This window comes from Dipodomys merriami, unplaced genomic scaffold (assembly GCF_024711535.1).
Source record: "Dipodomys merriami isolate MVZ:Mamm:240054 unplaced genomic scaffold, mDipMer1.0.p SCAF_138, whole genome shotgun sequence".
Taxonomy (NCBI): domain Eukaryota; kingdom Metazoa; phylum Chordata; class Mammalia; order Rodentia; family Heteromyidae; genus Dipodomys; species Dipodomys merriami.
Genome location: NW_027202693.1, coordinates 213581 through 223858, shown reverse-complemented (window position 1 = coordinate 223858; position 10278 = coordinate 213581). Strand labels below are relative to the sequence as shown.

Sequence of the window (10278 nt, the reverse complement as noted above, 5' to 3'; positions counted from 1 at the left end):
AAGCCCCAGTACTAGCAGAAAGAAAGAAAAAGAAGGAAGGAAGGAAGGAAGGAAGGAAGGAAGGAAGGAAAGAAGGAAGGAAGGGAAGAAGGGAGGGAGGGAGGGAGGGAGGGAGGCAGGGAGGGAAGGAGAGAAAGAGAGGAGAGAGAGCACTCCCTTAGAGAGGCCAGAACACCCCCACCCCCACCCCCACCCCAGGCAGAGCTGTGTGGGAATCAGGTCCTGTCCAATGCCAAGGTCCCAAGCTCAAGCTAAATCCCCCGAGAAAGTTGAACTTTTCATCTGCAGTTACAATCCAAAGATAAAAATAATCAATGTCCTGGCAACCAAGGACTTTTCAAATCCTGACTCTGCCATTTCCTTGTTCTGTAAACTGGGGCAAGTCACTTACCCTGATTTTCTCATTAACTTAATCATGGGACTTGTGTTAGGATTACCAAGACAATTGGGTGAGGATGAAGATTCCACACGATGATGCTGTTTTTTGTTTGTTTGAGATAATATTTCACTATTCTCACTCTCTCAATCCTCCTACCTCAGCCTCACCAGTGCTGGCATTACAGGTATGTGCCCCTACAAGTTTTTAGAACAGTGCCAACCACACAAAAAATTTTCAATACCTGTTATGCTATTGATATTGTAGAATTCATATTTTTAATTGTGCCCATGAATTCTCCCTACAACCACACAAGGTCAATAACAAACACACCTACTTCACAGATTGGAAAACTGAGGTTTGGAGACTTTTATGTACCAAGCCTGTTCCAAGCACTTTGCAATTTTTATTTATTTGTTTATTTTTGCCAGTCCTGGGGCTTGAGCTCCAGGTCTGAGCTTCTTTTGCTCAAGGCTAGCACTCTACCACTTGAGCCACAGTGCCATTTCTGGCTTTTGTCTGTTTACATGGTATTGAGGAATGGAACCTAGGGCTTCATGCATGCTGGGCAAGCACTCTACCACTGAGCCACCTTCCCAGCCCTGCAATTTGTAACTTATTGAAGCTTCATATCCATCTTGTCACTTATCTTAAAGAGACGCCCTGAAGCACAGAAAGGCTAACTAATTTGCCCTATGTCCTGTAATTTGTGGGTCTTCTTGACACAAGAATAGCAATCTTGCTCCAGCAATCAGAGTTACTTTGCCTGAGTGGCTGGGGGGGGGGGGTTGGGGTGGGGGGAGGGGGCTCCAAACCCAGGAGGTCTCACCTTAACTGCACCTGCTAGCTGGCTCTCATCCAGGGGTCAAGGGTGAGTCTGGGCTCAGATCTGGACGGTTTTTTCTGTTACAAGTCAAAGGTGCTTAGAGCTCTGAGCACCTTATCCAGAAAGAAGAGATTCAAAAGAGAAACCACCTAAGGCCTGTGGGTCAAATCTGAATGCATTGGTCCTTCTCCAACTCCCTTTTTTCCCTTTCCTATGTGTTCCATTTCGTCTTCTGTGCCAGAGCTCAAGCTTGGACTCCAGGCCTGGGTGCTGTCCCTGAGCTTCTTTTGCTCAAGGATAGCACTCTATCACTTGAGTCACAGCTCCACTTCTGGCTTTTTGATGGTTAATTGGAACTAAGAGTTTCATGGACTTTTCTGCTCTGGCTGGTTTTGCACTGTGATCCTCAAATCCCAGCCTCCTCTGAGTAGTGAGCATTACAGGCGTGCCAGGGGTACCCAGCTGAAGCTCTCTTAAGAGTTTGTATGGATGGCTCATCTTTCTAGTTTGTGTGTGTGTGTGCTTGAACTCTGGGCCTGGGCACTGTCCCTCAGCTCTTTAGCTCAAGGCCAGTGTTCTACCACTTGAGCCACAGCACCACTTCCTGTTTTCTGGTGTTTCATTGGAGATAAGAGTCTCATGGACTTTCCTGCCCAGGATGGCTTTGAACCACGATCCTCAGATCTCAGCCTCCTGGGTAGCTAGGATGACAGGTGTGAGCCGCCAGCACCAGGCTCTACCCACTTTTTTGTTACACTTTATTTCTCATCAGGGTGTGCAATTTGATTCCAGCTGTTAAAAGATCCCATAGGCCCTGTCAGAGGACCCGAGGGCCCCGGGGATGGGAGGATCTAGAACTCCAGGATTCCAGCAGGCTCCCACTCGTGTCCGCCCAGAGCCACAGGTGCCACCCAGGAGCCCCAACTCCCAGCCCTGCAGGGGAAAAAGAAACCAAAACCCTCCCCACACCCCGTGCGGCTCAGACTCAGGGGAGGGCGGGGAAGGCATGGGGGTGCGGAAGGGAGGGGAGCCCCAGATCCGCCCTTGCACGAGGAGACGGGCAGACTTCCTGGTGGGGCGGCCGGGGCGGAAGGCAGCGGCAGGCAGCCGGGGTGAGCCATGGGGTCGGCGCGCGACGCCATCCTGGACGCCCTGGAGAACCTGACGGCCGAGGAGCTGAAGAGATTCAAGCTGAAGCTGCTGTCGGTGCCGCTGCGCCCCGGCTTCGGGCGCATCCCGCGCGGGCCGCTGCAGTCCATGGACGCCATAGACCTCACCGACAAGATCGTCAGCTTCTACCTGGACTCCTACGGCTCCGAGCTCACGGCCACGGTGCTCCGGGAGATGGGCATGCAGGCGCTGGCGGAGCAGCTTGGGGACCGGCTCCGGGGTGAGCCACGCGCCCCCACCCCACCCCGTCCCGGGCCGGCCTCCTTCCCATCCGAGCTGGGGGGGGGGGGCGCCTTACGATCCACCCTCAGCGAGGGGCGGGGGGCAGGGGGGCCAGGCAGTAAAACAGGGCCACCCACCCCTTTTCTCTTCACAGCACCCAGTGCACAGCCAGCTGCAATCAGGGCCTCTCTTCAGATGGCAGCCACGCCTGGTGAGGTTCCATGCCCAATCTCACCCACAGGGGTCCCCCCCTCCCACCTCACCCCTGCATGGCCACACACACACACACCTCGCCCCCTCCTCCCTCCCCCCTTTCACCCTTCATCATCACTCCCTGGAGGCCTGGGGGGAAGGGGGAGGAGGGAGGACGCCTGTGGCCTGAGCCCCCCCCCCCCCCCCAGCCTCATAGCTGCACTTGCTGAAGCAGTACACGGCAAGACCAGGCCTCACCCCTTTCCCTCCCACCCCCACCCCACCCCAGAACCCTCAAGGCTCCACTTCGTGGATCAGCACCGCAGGGCGCTCATCTCCCGCGTGACAGATGTGGACGGGCTGCTGGATGCCCTGTTTGATGACAAGGTGTTGACGGAGGAGCAGTACCAGGCGGTGCGGGCAGAGACCACCAACCCCACCAAGATGAGGAAACTCTACAGCTTCACGCCAGCCTGGGATCTCAAGTGCAAGGAGCTGTTCCTCCAGGCCTTGAGGGACATCCAGCCCTACCTGGTGGCCGATCTGGAGAAACACTGAGGCCTCCCCTCTCTCTCCAGCACCCAGCCACATTCAACTACTGGCAGCTACACAGAACATCCCATGTCTTGACTTTGATACATAATATATGAGAAAAAAAAATGACATGTATTTGTGTGTGTTTCCTACCCTCTTGCCTGTCCACGGATGAGTTAGAAGCTACATTGGCAGATGCAGCAGTAGGCTGGAGTGTGGCTCAAAGGTAAAGCACACACTTGGCAGGCCCAAAGTCCAGGGTTCCATCCCCAACACAAAAACAGAGGTACACACAGGGGTTGGAGGGGTTCTAGTTCCTAGGGCATCAGGCTCCCCAAATGGTTTGAGGACCACCATTTAGCAGCTCTTCCCAATGGGCTTACCCTTCTTGAGATTATACAAAACAGCCCTCTGGCCCTGGTAGCTAAAACAGTGGCCACGTGAAAGCAGTATGTAGCTGCACTTGTAAAATAACAGCAATATGCTGAATGTATCAACTTGTTCTACTACTTTAAATAAGCCTATGTCTAAAACTTTATGAAATCAAGATCTAGTATTTTGATTTGGGTTTGTCTAAGCCACTTAGCTCCTCTAATCCTCTCATTTCTCCATAGAGAAAAAAATCCCTAAATGACAGCCATTTTTCCAGGAAAGAGAGATGACAGCACCCTCTGCGCTCAGAACATGAGCATAATCCACCAAGTATGATTCAGAGGTTCCTTTTAGGACTGGCACTCTTAAGTCTGCGATGCTCCTTTTTCTGGCCCATCTCATCTCTGGAAGAATGGTTTTCTATAGGTTACATTTTGTCCATAGATTATGCTAACCAAAACTTTTGGTACCTGTTTATCTTAATATGCCACTTTTCGCTGTGTATGTTTGTTTCCTATTGCAGAACTGGAGCTTGAACTTGGACTGGTTCTTACAAGTACTCTCCCACTTAAGTCACACACACCCCCAATTTCTCTAGGTTACTGTCTACAAAAGAAAATATGAGCTGGGCACTGGTGGCTCATGCCTGCAGACTGACATCTGAGGATCACTGTTCAAAGCCAGTGCAGACAGGAAAGATGAGACAAAAAAAAAAAGTATGAGTAGTTTTCTGAGAAACTAGTAAGAAGCCTCACCAGAGGCTGTTTAAAAGACTCATGACCCTGAAGCTTTTTTTTTTTTCTTTTGTCAGTGGAGGGACTTGGAACTCTGGGCCTGGGCACTGTCCCTGAGCTCTTCAGCTCAAGGTGAGAGTTCTACCGCTTGAGTCACAGCGCCACTTCTGGTTTTCTAGTGGTTTATTGCAGATAAGGGTCTCATGGACTTTCCTGCCCTGGTTGGCTTTGAACTGTGATCCTTAGATCTCAGCCTCCCGAATAGCTAGGATGACAGGCGTGAACCTCCGGTGCCCGGCTTTGCCACTTCATTTTCTGGTGGTTAATTGGTGATAAGTCTCACAGACTGGGAATGGGAAGGTGGCTCAGTGGTAGAGCGCTTGCCTTGCATGCCTGAGGCCCTGGGTTCAATTCCTCAGTACCACATAAGCAAAAAGAAAAAAAGCCGGAAGTGGCACTGTGGCTCAAGTGGTAGAGCGCTAGCCTTGAGCTGAAGAGCTGAGGGACAGCGCTCAGGCCCAGAGTTCAGGTCCCACAACCGGACCCAAAAAAAAAAAAGAGTCTCACAGACTTTCCTACCAGGGCTGCTTTGAACCATGATCCTCAGATCTAAGCCTCCTGAGTAGCTAGGATGACAGTCATGAGCCACCTGAGGCTATCTTCTAAATACACTTTGTACCTAACTCTTGCAGACCTGGAGTAGGGGAGGGATATTTATTAATCAACCAGCAGGTACCAAGGAGGCCTAGCAGCCTAAAGGATCCTGGGGCCTGGAGCCCACAATCATCTTCTAACACCCCTGCTCTCTCCAGACTTTGATCTAGCCTGTAAAGGCCTCCTTGGCCTTCCCTGTATTCTAGTCCACCTCAAAGAGCCTGAGAATTAGAAACTGAAACTCCTCACACATCTCTCCCAGCAATGCTATTACTTACCCAGTCCTCATTCCCAGCACATATGCTGGTCCCTTAGTTCTAGACAGCTGTACCACCTCCAAGTGTGCAACACTGCCACCCCTTGGTGAGGCGTGGAACACAGGATGCCAACTGGAAGACTGTTTCCTTCAAAGTTGGCTCTCATGCCCTCCACCAAAACCCTTGTACCCTGATTTAAAGGTTTGCCCCCCCACCATGGCACAAGCAGGTTGGCACTGCACATCCAAATCTTTCGCCCAATAGCCAGAGCTCCCTCCAACCTGGGGGTCCTCAAATGTTTCCCACTTAACAGCACCCTTCTCCCCGGCACAGAGAGCTAACACCACAATACTACCCACCAGCAGGGGGCACCATCTCTACGTGCAAACTCCTGTTCACAACTGACCGCTCAGTTCCTACCTAATACTGGAGATTTTTAATTCAACTGCCTCCAAAAGCCCCAAGTGCTAAGCTGCCCTCCTCCACCCCACAACCATCCCATGGTTAAATCTGCTAGCAAGAAGCATTAGGCTATACTGTTTCTATGTGAGCCCCTGGACTACATGCAGAGGGAGTGTAAAACCATGCAAATTGTGAAAATTCTTCAGTCTAAAATCAACAGTTTTACAAAGATTAAAGAGGCTTTAATCCAGGTGCCAGTGGTTCAGGGCTGTAATCCTAGCTACTCAGGAGGCTGAGATCCGAGGATCACAGTTCAAAGACAGCCTGAGTGGGAAAGTCTGTGAGACTCTTATCTCCAACTACCAGACAACCAGAAATAGTGCTATGGCTCAAAGTGGTAGAGCACTAGCCTTGTGGGAGAAAGCTCAAACAGCACCCAGACCTTAACTCACTCTCTCTCTCTCTCTCTCTCTCTCTCTCTCTCTCTCTCTCTCTCTCTCTCACACACACACACACACACACACACACACACACACACACAGCCAGCAGTGCAGCTGTGGCTCAAGTGATAGAATATAGAATAATTTTGCACAAAAAAGCTCAGGAACAGTGCCCAAACCACGAATGGCACCAAATCACCTCAGTCATACACCAAATACAAAAAGGGAATCCTAGTACAGCAGAAATAGTCATTATGGAACAGTACTTAAGTTCCTCAAAAACCTAAAGCTTGGAGGTGCCACAGAAGCCAGTGATAACACTTGTGGGAACACATCCTCAGGGATTGAAATCAGAAGGTCAAAAGGAGGATCCACAGCTCCATGTTCTTTGCCACTCTGTAATTGCTGAAAAATATGGCAACTACAGTGCCCATTAAAATAACCTTAAATACAGCAAGTACAGTGCCCATTGAATTGTCATGTGCATCGACAACAAAATACTACTCAGCCTTGGCCAGGACAATCATCACTTAGAACTTGATGTCTAGAAGACATCATGCAATCATGCACTCTCACATGAACAGTCTAAAAAGGTCACAGAAGTCAAGTAGAGTGGGGTACTAGAGGCTGGAGAGCAGGAAAAAATGGACATTTCCCAGTCCAAGAATAGTTTGAGGCACAAATGCTGCTGATGTACCAGAGTCTAACTACAGTTAATGGATTGTAAGGCTGGAGTAGGCTCAGTGCTGGACCCCATACCTGAGATCCTGGACTCAAGCCTTACAGAAGAAAAAAATAACAGATATCCCATGATTGCTAAAAGTAGATTTTTTTTTTTTTTTTTTTTTTTTTTTTGCCCTGTAGTACTGGGGACTGAACTTAGAGCCTCATACTTGCCGGGTAATTCCTCTACTACTTAAATTCAGGCCTCACTAAACATTCATATTGAATGTTGCAAAAATGTAACTATCAATTTTTTTAAAAATCTTGGAAGTACTGGGATCAAATCCAAGGCCTCCCACATACTAAGCAAGCAAGCATTCTGAAACGTTAAAAACAATGAGATGGGGGCTGAGAAGGTGGCTCAGTGGTAGAGTGCTTGCCTTGCATACATGAGGCCCTGGGTTCGATTCCTCAGCACCACATAAGCAAAAAGAAAAAAGCCAGAAGTGGCATTATGGCTCAAGTGGTAGAGCGCTAGCCTTGAGCTGAAGAGCTGAGGAACAGTGCCCAGGCCCAGAGTTCAGGTCCCACGACCGGACCCAAAAAAACAAAACAAAAAATGAAATGGCATTGTGAACAATCAGGTCTACAGTGTCAGGGGCTCAGATATTAAATGCTATGCTATACACAACCTTCAAAGTGAACCCTGCCCGTACATGTTACTGCAATCCAGGACAGACCTTGCATGCAGACTGGGGGAGGGAAAGGCCTGTGGGAGCTTACCAAAACATTAAGAGGATGCAAAGACTTGCAGCACCTGTCCCCACCCACAATGCATTCTCCTATTTACTATAATCTTAATGACCAAAAGCAGGACAACTACGGTGTCAACAGTGCAAACTATTAGTCATACCTATAGTCCTGTCACTCCAGCTACTCAGGAGGCAGAGATTGAGAATGAATGTGCCAAGACTCATCTCAACAAGAAAAAAGCTTGGGCTAGGAATATGGCTTAGTGATACAGTGCTTGTCTAGCATACATGAAGCCCTAGGTTCAATCTCTCAGTACCACATAAACAGAAAAAGCCAGAAGTAGTGCTATGGCTCAAGTGGTAGAATGCTATATCATTGAGCAAAATCTCAGGGGCAGTGCCCAAGCCCTGAGTTCAAGCCCTAGGACTGGCAGGAGGGGAAGGAGGGGATGGAGAGGGAGAGAGAGAAAAGCTATGCTGGAGGAATATAGGACCATAGTGTAGCCTGCCCAAGGGAGAAAAAGCTAGGCACCAGTAGCCCATGCCTATAACCTTAGGCTACTCAGAAACCTGAGGACCACTGTTTGAAAACATCCTTGGCAGGAAAGCTCATCAGAATTTTTACCCCCAATTAACCACCAAAAGGCCAGAAGTGGAGCTGTGGCTTAAGTGGTACGATGCTAGCCTTGAGTTTTAAAAAGCCCAGGGAGCTGGGTGCTGGTGGCTCACACCTGCAAACCTAGCTACTTAGGAGCTGAGATCTGAGAAATGGCAGTTCAAAACCAGCTCAGGTAGAAAGGTCCCTGTAAGATTCTCACCTCCAATTAACCACTCAAAAACCAAAAGTGGATCTGTGGTTCAAAATCATCCAGCACTAGCCTTGAGCACAAGAGCTCAGGAACAGTGCGCAGGCCCCAAGTTCAAGACCCACAACAGACATGGGTTCCATTCCTCAGTACCATACAAACAGAAAAGGCTGGAAGTGTTGCTGTGGCTCATGTGGTACAGTGCTAGCCTTGGGCAAAAGCAGCTCAGGGACAGTGCCCAGGCCCTGAAGTCCGGCCCAAGGACTGGACAAAAAAAAAAAAGCAAAGCTCAGGGAAGTAGGCACTAGTGGCTCACCTCTCACCTGTAAGCCCAGCTACTCAGGCTGATCTGAGGATCAAGCTTCATAGCTAGCCAGAGCAAGAAAGTCTGTGAGACTTATCTCCAATTAATCACCAGAAAATCAGAAGTGGAGCTATGGCTCAAAATGGTAAAGCACTAGGATACAGCAGAAAAGCTCAGGGACAGTGCCCAGGTCGTGAGTTCAAGCCCCATGACCAACAAAAATAAAAAAGCTCAGGGACAGCTCCCAGCTCAAGCACCAGGCCCATCACACGCGCGCGCACACACATACACACAAACACACACACACACAGAGCTGGGTGCCAGTGGCACACCTGAAATCCTAAGTACTCAGGAATGGAGATTTGAGCATCACAGTTCACAGCTGGTTCACAGCAGGTAAGCCCCAGTGAGACTCATCTCCAATTAGCCATTAAAAAAACAAAAACAAAAACACAAGTAGAGCTGTGGCTCAGTGATAAAGCATAGCCTCGAGCAAAAGAGCTCAGGAACAGTGACAGCCCCCAGACCCTGAGTTAAAGCCCCACGACCAAACAATAATAAAGCAGCTGGGTGCCAGACTCATGCCTGTAATACTACTCAGGAGGCTGAGATCTGAAGATTGCTATTCAAAGCCAGCCCAGGCAGGAAAGTCCTTTACTAATCTCCAATTAACCACCAGAAAACCGGAAGTGGTGCTGTGGTCCAAGTGGTAGAGCCCTAACCTTGAGCTGAAGATCAGCTCAGGAACAGCGCCCAAGCAAAGTGCAAGTCCATGATTGACAAAAATGAAAAATAGGGGCTGGGAAAGTGGCTCAGTGGTAGAGCGCTTGCCTTGCAAGCCTGAGGCCCTGGGTTCCATTCCTCAGCACCACATAAGCAAAAAGAAAAACACTGGAAGTGGCGCTGTGGCTCAAGTGGTAGAGCGCTAGCCTTGAGCTGAAGAGCTGAGGGACAGAACCCAGGCCGAGTTCAGGCCCCACGACTGGACAAAAAAAAAAAAAATTTTTTTTAATGAAAAATAAAAAATTCAGCAGTTAGGGACATTGTTTATATGGTAGAGCACCTAACAAGCACAGTACCTCAAGCTCAAATAGTTGTTGGGCACAATACCATGTGCTTATGGTCCCAACTACTCGGAAGTGAGGGTGCTTAAGCCTAGTTGGTCAGCCAGCCTGGGTAGCAAATGCGAGTGTAAATGTGTTTATGATGTCCAGAAGCATAGAGTTCCCAGTATCACTGACCAATGACTAACATCAGTTACCTACCTGCAACTCTACTTCCCTTTTAAAGGCAAGCAATCACTAAAGCCCTTTAAAGGACACCAGAACTTTGTACTAAAAGCAGAGCACTAAGGTGAGTCAAGAATCCTAGCTACACCTAGGATGCTAGATCTAAGGACCAAGGCTTGAAGAAAATCTTATCTCAAATTAACAAAAGCTAGTAGATGTGTGGCTTGAGTAAAAAGAGCTAAGCAAGAGTTGGAGGTTGAGTTCAAGCCCAATTGCTATCACAAAAGAAAATTCTTCATGCTAAGCCACCATAATCTAGTTTTACAAAGAATTTCCAATCTCTTT

At 49.0% G+C, this 10278-nt stretch overlaps 1 protein-coding gene across 1 annotated transcript; it reads left to right on the top strand.

The window, feature by feature from the left end:
- The first annotated feature begins 2237 nt into the window (after window positions 1-2237).
- LOC138825540 (apoptosis-associated speck-like protein containing a CARD) lies at window positions 2238-3446 on the top strand. The gene is made up of 3 exons (XM_070020167.1): window positions 2238-2592; window positions 2749-2805; window positions 3076-3446. The coding sequence occupies exons 1-3, from the start codon at window positions 2322-2324 to the stop codon at window positions 3342-3344; spliced, it is 597 nt and encodes a 198-aa protein (XP_069876268.1). The 5' UTR covers window positions 2238-2321; the 3' UTR covers window positions 3345-3446.
- The last annotated feature ends 6832 nt before the right edge of the window (window positions 3447-10278 follow it).